The 12,878-nt window shown below is 32.7% G+C and overlaps 1 protein-coding gene across 2 annotated transcripts in view; it reads right to left on the reverse strand.

The window, feature by feature from the left end:
- The window catches only part of PRKG1 (protein kinase cGMP-dependent 1), a 1,179,082-nt gene that overhangs the window by 101,798 nt on the left and 1,064,406 nt on the right, over positions 1-12,878 (reverse strand). For both annotated transcript variants that reach the window (XM_029244879.1, XM_029244880.1), the window contains exon 9: positions 6,298-6,372. In XM_029244879.1, coding sequence (XP_029100712.1) covers positions 6,298-6,372 — 75 coding nt within the window. The remainder of the gene's footprint in view (positions 1-6,297; positions 6,373-12,878) is intronic.

Below are 12,878 nucleotides of genomic sequence, written 5' to 3' on the forward strand. Positions count from 1 at the left end.
ATCATCCTTGACCTTTCTCCCCTTCATCACCAATATCTATTTCCTTAAGGAGACCTATTGGCTTTGCCACCTAACTAGCTCTCAAATGCTTTTCTCTACTCACACTGCTCTCGTTCTAGTCCTGTGTCTACCATCAGCTTTTACCAGGAAAATATTCTGGTTGTTCTCCTTGCTTTCACTTTTTCACTCCTCCAATCAGAGGAAAGAGTGTTTAATTATAAACCAACTCATCTCATTTGCTAGCTTACAAGCCTGAAGTGCTTTCTTTAAATCCTTAACATCTGATCTCCATCTTGTATATTCTAAGTCCCAGCCATATTGGTACCTTGGTTCCTTGAATATGTAATGTTGTCTCCTATCTTGGGGGCTTTGTACATGTACTTTTGTCTGTCTAGAATGCTATCTACACTTCCTTACCCAACTAATACCATCTAATTCTTTCCCAGTCAGTACCAGCTAATTCTTCAAAATTCAGCTCAAATATAGTTAAAATGTTACTTCCTCAGGGAAATCTTCGCAGAATAATTAATGTACCTCTCTCTCCTCCACTGGACCACAGGTACCATGAAGGCAAGGAGCATATCTATTTTATTCATTGCTTTATATGTAGCATTTTGTAGGCACACAGAAAATATTTGTTAAATATATGAATGTATATGACAAACTGAATGAACATGAATGATGCTGTTACATCATGGGCTGCCAGATCATTGCAGGAAGTCTTTAAATCTATCTATCTATCTATCAATCAACCTACCTACCTAACTACCTACCTATCTACCAAGTAATGTAGATTAAAAAACATGACCACACTCAGAGATTTACAGAGATTTTGCCATAAGAAAGAGTTCCTAATGGAAAACAATATGAGAATCATCAACTTAGATCATAAATAAATGCATTGATGAATCTATATTCATATAGCTGTTAGAGCTTCTCAACTGAAGGGCTTAGATATGAATCCCTTCAGCCTTCAGAGCAGCAGGATAGAATCTAGGGCAGCTGAGCCAATTGGTACCATATTCTATACCCATTTTCTATGAGTGTCATGACATAAAATAATTTGAAAAATGCTGCTAGATGGGAACAATTTAGAGGGTTTTTTTTGTTGTTTGGTGTTTTTTTATTTGAAGAAGTGATCAGGAATTACTTTCAAAAGCACAGTAAATTGAATCAACAAGGGTACAAATTGAATCAGTCTGAAATACTAGGCTCCATTCATTGTGTTATCAGGTCCTCACCAAAATGATGTTTAAGAAGTATATATAATTGTATCATAAGTGTTTATAATATGATGGATGCTAAACTGAAAAAAGCAGGATATCAAGTTGTAAATGACTATAAGTATAATTTTAAAACACAAAGATAGTTAATAGCAGTTGTACTTGATTTGTTTAGACTGTGATTTTTATTTTTTTAATCTATATCACTGTACTACTTCTATTAAAGTGAAAATATAAAACGTTTTAATTAAAAATAAACATCATTATAAATAAAACACTGACTCTAATTTGTTGTTTTGTTTTTCCGCTCTATATGACCTTAATCTCGGAATATAGCTGTGGTATATGTAAATCACCTTATTGGAGAGCCACCTTTATATTAAAAATTCCTATGATTATAATAAATATAAATATAGTATATTTCAACTTAACTTGCTAATATATATAGGTTCTTTATTCAGAAAAAGAGATGTTTTGCTTATAACTGCTGAGTACAATATTCAACAATAAGAATGAAATGATACTATAACTTGAAAATATTTCATTTAAGAAGTACTCTGTATTCATATATCAGAAATACTTAGAATGAAATAGAACATCTACATTTTTCTATTTGATTTTCTGGATGGTTATTATTATTTTTTTTTTTACAAGACAAGGTGTAAATACGGAGATAGGTCTCTCTACCAAAACAGTACTTTATCATACTAAGTATCATAATTTATTCTTAGAAGTAAATATTGAAAATAATCATGGAATTACACATCAGGCTCCCTACTAAACTGCAAGATCCTTACTATGAGAAAATATGTTTTCTATTTGCTATGCACACTGGAAAATACAATGCCTGACTCATCATGAGTAAATTTCTAAATATTTATTAAATGAATGAATACATAGTCTCTAAGGAAAATAATATGTACGTTTCATCATATATGCTACTTTCTGCTCTAAATAAGGTTTAATGAGCCTTACCTTCCATCTAAGTTTGTCTCTTCTAATGTCTTTGTGGTTATAACTTCATATTTTAAAAAGAGAAGTCCTTAGTGGATAATTAGCAGCAATCAAGAGAAGCTTAAACATGTCATAAAGGTTAAGTTTCCATCACGAATAGTTTTCTTTGTAGGAAATATATCTCGTGAGACAAGCTAAGGGCACATATCCTGCAGCAGAGCAGTTGCAGCAGAGCAGTTTTGAGAACCATTTCACTGGGATATTTCTTTCAAGTCAATCTTCTTGGACCAGCCATCCAAACTGAATGCTTGGTATGGTTTCTCTCAAAGGGATCGGCTGTTTTCTGCCATTGAAGCCTGATTGTGCTAATAGCTAATAAGTTTCTTATGACTGAGTTTCTAAAAGTCTCAACTGAATTGATTTTTACGGTCAGTCCTACTTTTTTTCTTTTCACCGCAAATAGGCATAGTCAATGAGGCAATACCAACAATAACTTCACACGCATAAATAATATGATCATTTTAGTTGAGTTTTAAAAAATATTAATCTTATCTTTAGTGGATTTTGCAAAATCAAGGGGACTTTGAAAAATTAAGCTCACACAGTGGAGCCAAATCATCACCTCAATTCTAAATGGTACAGAATTTGCGATCTGTATAGAAATTTAGAGGCATTAACAAAATTACCCAGGGAATTTAGATTAGAGCCCGTTCCTGGATTTCCTGCAGTGTTGGCAAACCTTATAAGTTCCTTAAATACAAAGTGAAGGCATAATGTACTTAAGGGGAAGAAATCCAACACAGACAAAAGAGTGCTAACACAAACAGATGTTTAAATGTGTTAGTTCAACTAAAAAGTTTTCCCTGGGGAATAGTTTACAGTTTACCTACTCTGGGTGATAGGATACCTAATTAAAAAGATGCTTTCAACTTCAGAAATCTTCAGATGTTAATTATTTATTAGAAAGCTATAAAATGCTAACAGTGTAAAAAGCATCACAACACCTGCTCCAGTATTTACTTATTTATTTAGCTATTTTGAGGAATAAAGTTTACATTATCAATCTCTCTGGAATTTAGATCAATGATCCTAGACTTTTTTTTTTATCAAGTAATTCCCATTTTCTAAATAATAATCAATATTAAGGTATGCGGGTTATGTACTCATTTGGATTTAGTATTAATTGAATAGAAAAATTCAAACTAATTTATCCTAGTTGATTTATATTCAAGTATAAATATAATGGCTAATTTGTAATCTATTAAATTTAATAGTTCAAATAACAATACTTAGATGTAGGTCATCACTTCATTGCCCATTTTGTTCTTTAATCATAATTGAACTTTCTTTTAACTAAATGTTTCTATTTTTACAAAATTGATATTTATGGATATTTTCCAGTCTAGGTTTAATTTCACAACACTCTACTAAATTGAGGCTAGTTTGCCTACATAAGATTAAAGACTCCTTGCCCAGATAAAATTAGTTTACGTAATACATGTGCAATAATTGTGTATAAATCAAACCATCTAGCAAATGCATTAGGGTATATTTCCAATGATTACTTCTACAAACAACACCATCCACTTTTATAGCCCTTTATAATTTACCAAGTATTTTTACATATCACCATTAATTAAATCACAAAAATAATATTTCATAGATAAGATAATGATACTGAGAGACAGCTGTTAAGACATGACCAAAATCACTTGGTTGGAAATGACAGAGCCCGGAACAGAACTCGAGGCTTCTGGTCCTCATTCAGAGTCATGTTTTCCATACTGATGGATTCTCTTCCAATGTGAAGAACTGTTGCCACACCTATCTTCTAAATTGTCTGAATCTGAATTTCAGTGTATTTGTTTTACTTCCTACCTTTAGTTGAAGCATGTGCAAGTGAACCCATAAATGCCCAGAATTCATGAGATACACACACAGTTTAACCTTTGTAAGGCCAACAGTACACTGAGAAGGATACAACTCATTCATAATTGCTTTCCTGCCACTGATCAATTTTAAGCCAGTGACTGGCCTCGACTTTGGGTAGAGTAAATAGGAGTTATACGAAAACTTTCATTAGAGAATCTGTCTAAAGTTTAACAGAGAAACAGAAATAGATCAAAGAATATTTTAGTTTAAAAGACCTTTGACTTTTCCAGTAACTCTACAAATATTTAAATAGTTGCTCAGGTAGATTCTAGACAAATTTTAAAGATTAGCACTAATTGTATATATAAATACACATTTATATAAAGTGGTGTGTGTGTATATGTATATATACAAATATAAATAAATATATATAAAATGACCCATAGTAACCTTAATTGAATATATAAACTCAAGAAAAACTTTGCTGCCATAAATTATAAATATGAGCTTTTATATTGCAAGAAAACGTTCCTCTAGGGATAATGTCCAATAATAAAAAAGTGTTATAACTTTTAAAACTGATAAGGTACCTTAAATGGCCCCCCTCTACCATCTCAGGATGACTAGTGTAACTACCAGAAACTAAAGTCTAAACTTAGCATTAATATGTATTTTAACCTAATGTAGAAAACCAGAAAATTAATACCAATCAGCCACAGTACAGGCAATACTGAGGACTGTGTGGAGTTTGATGTTAAAACTGGCTTTGTGTAATTTCCTCAGCGAATCTTAGCAGAGGCATTGCTGGCATTTGACTACAGGACGTAAGTCTATGTCCCTAAAAAGGAACAGAGGAAACAAAAGCAAACTATATAGAGAAGAAAATGTGGATATCTTTATACAGCTTTGAAAACAATACAATTTTATCAGTCAAAATGAATAATAGTAATTAGTCAATTAGTTCTAGCCCAAATTTTTAATCTTCATAGGTTGTCAAGGCAAAAGAAATTATTTTATTCCTTTTGCTTTTTAGGTGACTACAAGATCAACCAATCAAATTCTTCCCCTGCACTATCTACTTACTGATATTTGTTGATTTAATCCTCCAGATATCCTGTATGATATCAAATACTAAATTGGTTTTACTTAAGTTACTTTCTTGGGAGAAAGAGGAGAATTATATAGATTACACTTTTAAAAAAAAGTAACCTAACAATTTTGCAGAAAAAGCCAATCTCAAATTACTTCACATTTTTTGTTTAAAAAAAATTTAAAGCTTTGTTTTAAAGTAAATTATTCTAGTAGATAAAAATGTACTTTGTTATACAAAAATGACAATGGCATATGTACTATCTCATATCATTATGATAACTTAGTGTCATTGAAGTTGTGAACTAAAATTCATTTTATGGCAAGACAAGAAAATTCAAACAAAAATTTTACTCTGCCTTTTGGCCTCCTCTCTCCCCTCACTGTGCCTTGTGTATCTGTATTATGCATCGACCAAACCTTCCCCATAGGCAGAAATACCTGCTGAACCAAAAAGAGCAACATTCTCCTAGCGTCAATAAGACAACTCCTTAATGATAACTTTCCTGCTTGAACTCATAAGGGGTCATATGACACTTAGATCTGGATTATGTCAATAATACATCATTTGATGTACAGCCCTCTGTCTCAAATAACTTGTTTAACTGTGCCTTGACTTCTAATAAGCAGAACAGTTCTCAGAGCTTTCTGAGCTGCTCTTCCCAGGTTATAATCCTCAAATTTGACTTGAATAAAATTTTCCATTTCTTTTTTAGATCCACTGATTAATTTTCATCGACAAAGTTCAATGTAAAGCAACGGTGTGTTCACGAGAAAATATTTCCAGCGTTATTATTTTTCATACAATTTCACAAGCAACTGGTGAACACAGCCGCAATTCATTCAGAAAGTGTTTTCAGTGGAAGAAATAATGTGTTAACATTCAATTGTTTTACTGGATTTTAAACTAACCATTTTCCCTTGTCCAGATGATCTTCCTCACAAAATTAAGGTTTCGTGTTCAAGGAGAGAGGTACTTACTAAGCAAGTATACTATGTAATAATTACCTTGAGTAGCTTGCTTATTTTTACTCTTAAGTAGCTACTTTCTTCCTGTCAGAGTGTAGAGCTTTAAGTCCAACAAAAGATTTGATCTCATTTCTATTCAGAATTGTTTTTTGAAAATCAAAATTAAGACCCCCCCCAAAATTTCACTTACTTCGCTTTAGCTTCTGCATCTTCATATGCTTTATTAGAAACATCATCCAGTCCTCCAATCAAATGCTTGAAAGAGCTGTCGGAGGAAAAACACAGTGATTAGCATAAATCCTCTGCAAAACTGTAACAATGACAACCTAGTCAATGATATATTGAAACAATCTGAAAGGATCTAAATAAAAATGAATTCAAGAAACTTATGTGATAATGATATAAACTGAGAGCAGGGACTTCTTTTAAAGTGCTGTGAGATTTTACATTTTAATTTTAAACCTCTATAATGTTAATACATGCAAACGGCTTTGTGTGTTGTATTAAAAAACAAAATAGGCATGAAACATATAGCATGTTTGCTGATTTAAATTTAAATGTTGCTTTATCACTTTTACATACACTTTTTAAAAAAACCTATACAGAGGAACTTGACACTCTGCTGAGGGGCGGGGGGGGGGGGGCTGACTATAAGGGGACTGGAGTAGCTATTATCTCAGGCCCTTGGGTAATGATCTCATCTGAGGGTCAGGGTATCTAGAATGCTGGGTTAAATACACTAAGTATTTCTAATACAAAAGGGGACCATAAGAAAATGACTAGACAGGAAGCCAAGGAATCAAGAATTGTATTCTACAGAGTGTCAAGTTTTCTGTAATGAATTTATTAATGAAGGTCAAATGAATGAATGCAAATGAATGAGCAATAGGCAGCAGTCCTTACAAAATTTTCAAAAATATAATTAATGATAAAATAAATTGATAAATATAACCCCCATGATTGAGAATAGTTCAAATATGACTTTGGCCATTGTTCTTTATGTGGTAAAATTCCCCATTTCCCCACAGAATATCTTGGTTATTACTTAGAGAAAGTCTGCTTTTACTGAAACTCCTTAAGGATAGATGAGTTGATATTGTAAAGTAAAATACAATATTTCTTTTATTATGAATAAAATGATAATATCTGGTTGATTTTCTGTTTTCATAAATAACATGAAATTTAAGCACAGAGAGTTTATTTCTCCAAGATGACAGCTATTTAGTAGCATACCAGAATTATAATCCATATTCTCTGATACCCACTCTTGTCCTTTATAATACTTAGATATTTTTAATACAACCAAATCCAAACATTGTGAAAAGGCACTGACAGAGAGGAACCAAAGAGCATTCAGTGGTAAAAACCAAAGAACAACAACCACTAAAACGTAGCATTTCAAACACACTCGAATATATTAATAGATTGTGCTCTTAGACATTTAAAACACACAGTAATTTTGAGAATTCAAATAGTTAATAAAAATTCCTGTCTTCCTCCTAGTATCTACTTAAGTTAAGCAGATCAGTGTATTATCAAAGAATTAGAGAGCAAACTGATAACAAATTTGATGACGATGGAGATTTTTTTACTTAAGAAAATCTGTTCATCCCACTAGGCTCAGTTAAAACCATGCAGATCACTTTTTGAAAATACAGTTTGAAATTTCTGTTAGTAAAGTATACAAATGGAAGAGCCTACATCTGGCCAATCTGTACAGAGTTTTAAAAGTAGAAACCGTCTAATCACAGCAATAAGTTTAAAATTAAGGTTAGGTTGATTGGGGGGAAAAAACTTTTTAGACCTGGTAATGAGCTGTTTATATTCCTTTTTTGTTAAATCTTAGTCATATCCATGATTTAAAAAGAATGAACAAAAAAAGTATTTGAAGTGAGACTTTTTCATATGTCTTCTTAAATGCCCTTGGTTTAAAATACAAATTTTCGTGGGATAGGGAGGGTGGGTGGAAGGGAGACGCAAGAGGGAAGAGATATGGGAACATATGTATATATATAACTGATTCATTTTGTTGTAAAGCAGAAACTAACACACCACTGTAAAGCAATTATACTCCAATAAAGATGTTAAAAAAAAAAAGAAAATACAAATTTTCTATGGGGTACTAATGATCCAATATTTATGATTTTTTTTTTTTACTACTAGATCAAAAAAAAAAATTAAGGGAAATTATATGTACTTACAAAAGGCCCCTATCTTGATATAAGAGAAAATTATTTTTGAAATAAATTCTCTCTGAGGAAAACCCTTTTCATTTAATGTGCAATTGATTTTTTATTATGGAAATATATTTTAAACTGAAAGAAGAAATTAAAGACTTACTCATAGTCCTCTAACCACAAGTAACTAATAGGAACATCTTTATGTAATTCTTTTTTTTTTTCTGCATAGCTTTATTGCTGTTGTTTATAGAGATGTAATCATAAAGTAGCTATGATTTATTATCTTGATTTGTAACTTACTCTTACATCATAAGTGAATACTTTTATTTTTTAAAACTCCATAAGCAATATTTTCACAGCCAAAGTAATAGGTCCTCACATGTATACACATGATAGAATATCTACTTATCCATCTACACACACACACACAGACATGAACACACATACACGCTCACATACGCATACAGATGAAGGAGTGGACATGGCAACTATCTATAAAAACATTTATATCTATACCCTCAATTAGAGATTAAACATATGGAATTTCGTTTTGAAATAAAAACATGCAGAATTATAATCTTGACTTTGGAATTGGAACCATATGTCCTTTATAAATAATCTTTATTTAGAAAGCAATCCTGGCCAAATAATTTTTTGAAACATGAAACAAATGCATTCTGCTAATATTCTGTTTCCTCAAACAATAAGTTAACCAGTATATTTAACTAGCAGTTTAAGAAAATGTAGCATTTTCAAGCAATATTAATAAGTTCCAAATAACTGTGTCTATGTATCTCTGCACTGATCAGTGAATAATTTAGGACATCTTGATAAACATAATTGATGGCATTTCAGAATTTATCACTCCTGGTGCAAGTATGAACTAATTAGTATCTCATTTCTCCCTGTCACAGACACTCTGTAGGAACACCTGCCGTTTGTGTGGACCCGCATCAAACAGACTTTTGAGGAAGTATTACTATAGGTATCAGATGCCTTTTAAATATTTACTCAGGTCCTAGGACATTTCTTGACTACTAAAGGAGAAGACTTTGGTGTTTCAATCAGAAGGGGATTATAATAAAAAGTTTTGAAAACATTAACAACTGAATGAGCAGAAACCATACCATTATTTATCAGTTATAACAAATATAGGAGACTAGAGGAAAATCATTAAATTCTCTTTTTAAACAAACTCACAATTCATGTATGAGTTATATTTTAGCACTGTAAAATAAAATAGTCAACTTCACATATACTCAACATAATTCTGGAATAAATGTAGGAGACATGAATGAGCAAAAGACTTTAATTTAGGGCATTTCAACAGCAAACCTTATTGCAAACACACTAAGCATGAAGCACTCTTCTGCTACTTTTCTTGGGATATAAAATCAAACTTGAACAAGTCTTGACTGAATTTTTTAAGGAGGTGGATAACATGTTATTACTTGAGTGTATTAAGGTAGAAAGAGAGCAAATGGAAAATCCCTCTTATGCTTAATGCTTATAGTTTAAACATACTTATAAGGAAGGGGTGGAAAAGGAAGAAGAAAGAAGGAATGAAGGAAGGAGAGAAGGATGGATGGAGGAAGGGAGGGCAGAGGAAAAAAGAAAAGAAGGAGGGAGGGAGGGGGGAGAAATGATGACTTTCACATCAAGAATGGTTTTTATAGAAATTTTCCTTAAGTAATATCAGTTAGCAGGGCTGCATTTCTCATTCCAGGAAATTTGTCTGTTTTAGAACATTATAGTGACAGTAACTCAGTGGGTAATAATTTCAGTTATTAAGATGTTTTCATTATTAAGCCAAAACATCCTTTTGAAGGGAGCTGATTACTCAGTGGTATGTCTTAAAAGTGTATAATTTTGTTCTTCAGTTGTGTTATGATGAGACTTCATCTAGAGAGAAACAGGCTATTATATTATTAGAAAGGCAGTTCAAATATCAGAGATCAGCATTATCATGCTGCTAAAAAACAACAGCTTTTATATTTCACTTTACAGTTTACAAAGCACTTTTTATATTCATAAATCATGAATGCAATAACATAGTCAATTTAGTCCTCATGATCTCCTATCCCCTATTAAACTATACTGTTTAGGAATCTTACATAAAAACGTTTAAGATAGAATCTTTTCAAATTCAAAATAGGATGGGAGAAGATCTCAAAACTTATTTAGAACATTTTCTTTATTACATCCTTAAATAAGATGGTAATCTATTCTTAACAGTTAAAGATTATAAGTCAAAATAAGTCAAAAGTAAAATCTTAAATCAGAAAGTATTGCAAATACTTCAATAGTGTAAGCAAAACATTTGTCAAGCATTATCTGAACTCTTACATAGCTCTTAATTTGACAGTGTATATGATTATAGTCCATTAGACTTTTTTAACATGAATCTTGGATAAATCCTTTAAAATATATTTATTAAAAGAAAATAGAAATTCAGTGTCCAAATTAGTTGGGACAGTTGTTACTTAGCTACGTCCAAGATTTTAGAGGCATCCATCATTATTTTGCTGCTTTTATTGAAAAAATCTATTAATTCACTTTGTGGCTTCAGGTAAAGGCTCTTGTGTTTGTTACATTATTTTTGTTTGATTGTTTTATTTTTAATTAGCAGTCATAATTATTAGTGGTTTATACTATCAAGTGACATACGAATGCATTTCTTTAGAGGGAAAATGAGCCCCAAATACAATAAAACCAACCAACTTCTGTAATTTTTCAATTATCCACCCCTCCATCCATCCATCCATCCATCTGTTCATCCAGACACACATACATATTTATGCAATGCCTATAATCCATAAAGAACAGCTCAAGCTACTGTGGATTATACAAAGAGAATAATATACCCCCTTATGGAATTTACAGCCTTATATTAGAGATGAGAAACAATTATAATACAAGGCAGGAGGTGAAGAATGGTTGAATACTTATCAGAAGGAAGGCTCTAGTGTCTATAAAAAGTATGTTATCTACTCAAAATTATATACGATAGTAGTTTCAGAGAAAGCAGTGACAATTTTATGAGCAGTTTTCTTATCAGTATTTTTATTCTGTACTTGTTTATATTTGCAAGCAAAATTACACACGTTAGTGTGTAATGTATAATCCAAATTACACATTAATGTGTAATCCAAAACATAATTGATAAAGTGGAAACTTTGGAGAGAAGGGAATAGGCCTTTATCCAGAGAAGGTCTTCCCTGCTCATTTCCCAGGCTTTTTTTCACATTAGCTGGAGTAAACCAGCAGATGCCTAGATTATGTGTTTGTTTTGACCACTCATGCATGGTCGAGTTCTTAGCCAAATATAGGGTGTTGGGTTTGGCATATTCAATAACCTGAAATAAATCCTCTTTTTTTCTATTCCCCTTTGGTCCCAGCCACCATTCTCTCTCTTATGAATTATTAAAATTTCTTTTTTTTTTTTACTGCCACTCTTCTCCTTATACAGTAGGCAGGGTAATCTTTTAAAAAAGTAAATCAGATCATGTCACTCCTTTATGACCTCTCTGACTGATTTCTTTCCTACTATGCGCCCTCTGACTTTATAACTTTTTAAAAATTACTTAATTCATTTATTTATTTATTTTTGGCTGCGTTGGGTCTTTGTTGCTGCGCGTAGGCTTCCCTCTAGTTGCAGAGAGCGGGGGCTACTCTTCATTGTGGTACGTGGGCTTCTCATTGCAGTGGCCTCTCATTGAGGAGCACCGGCTCTAGGCACACGGGCTTCAGTAGTTGTGGCACGTGGGCTCAGTAGTTGTGGCTCGCGGGCTCTAGAGCACAGGTTCAGTAGTTGTGGCGCACGGGTTTAGTTGCTCCGTGGCATGTGGGATCTTCCCAGACCAGGACCCGAACCCGTGTCCCCTGCATTGGCAGGCGGATTCTTAACCACTGTGCCACCAGGGAAGTCCCTCCCTCTGACTTAAGAATACATCAAGTTTGCATCTGTCTCAGGGTCTTTGACCTCTGCCTCGAATATTCTTTCTCTAGATCTTTGCATGGATTTTTCTTAAAGCCATTCATGTCTCAGCTTAAGTGTGTCCTCTTCAGACAGGTCTTCCCTGACTAACCATAGCCAAGTAGCCTTTACCTCAAACCCTAACTGCTGTTACTCTCTGTCACTTTAACCCCTTTTATTTTTATATCAGCATTTATCACTTGTTAAAAACTACTTTGTTTAAATATCTATTGTCTTTCCCACACTACAACTAGTTTCATGAGATCAGGGACCTAGTCTATCTTATTTATCAATAACTCTTTAGGAACTAGAATATTGCCTGGTGTATAATAGAAAGTTGAAACGAATTAATGGATAGGTGGGGGGGCTCATTCATTCATTTACTGTGTGATCAGGAGAAGACAAGAAAACACTTAAGTTGTTTTGAAGCAAAGTTTTATATAAAATTCAAGGTTTATGAGTTGAGAGTGTATACCTCTTTGAGCATTTACCTATATGAATGATGAACTTTTAGGACAAAGTTTTAGTTAAAATGAACTCATCATCTAAATTTTGGGTCCTAATGAAGACATACATTGCTATAAATATGGGTTTGAAACACTTAGCGATTTATCA

This window comes from Monodon monoceros, unplaced genomic scaffold (assembly GCF_005190385.1).
Source record: "Monodon monoceros isolate NGI ecotype Baffin Bay Population unplaced genomic scaffold, NGI_Narwhal_1 Super_Scaffold_4, whole genome shotgun sequence".
NCBI classification, from domain to species: domain Eukaryota; kingdom Metazoa; phylum Chordata; class Mammalia; order Artiodactyla; family Monodontidae; genus Monodon; species Monodon monoceros.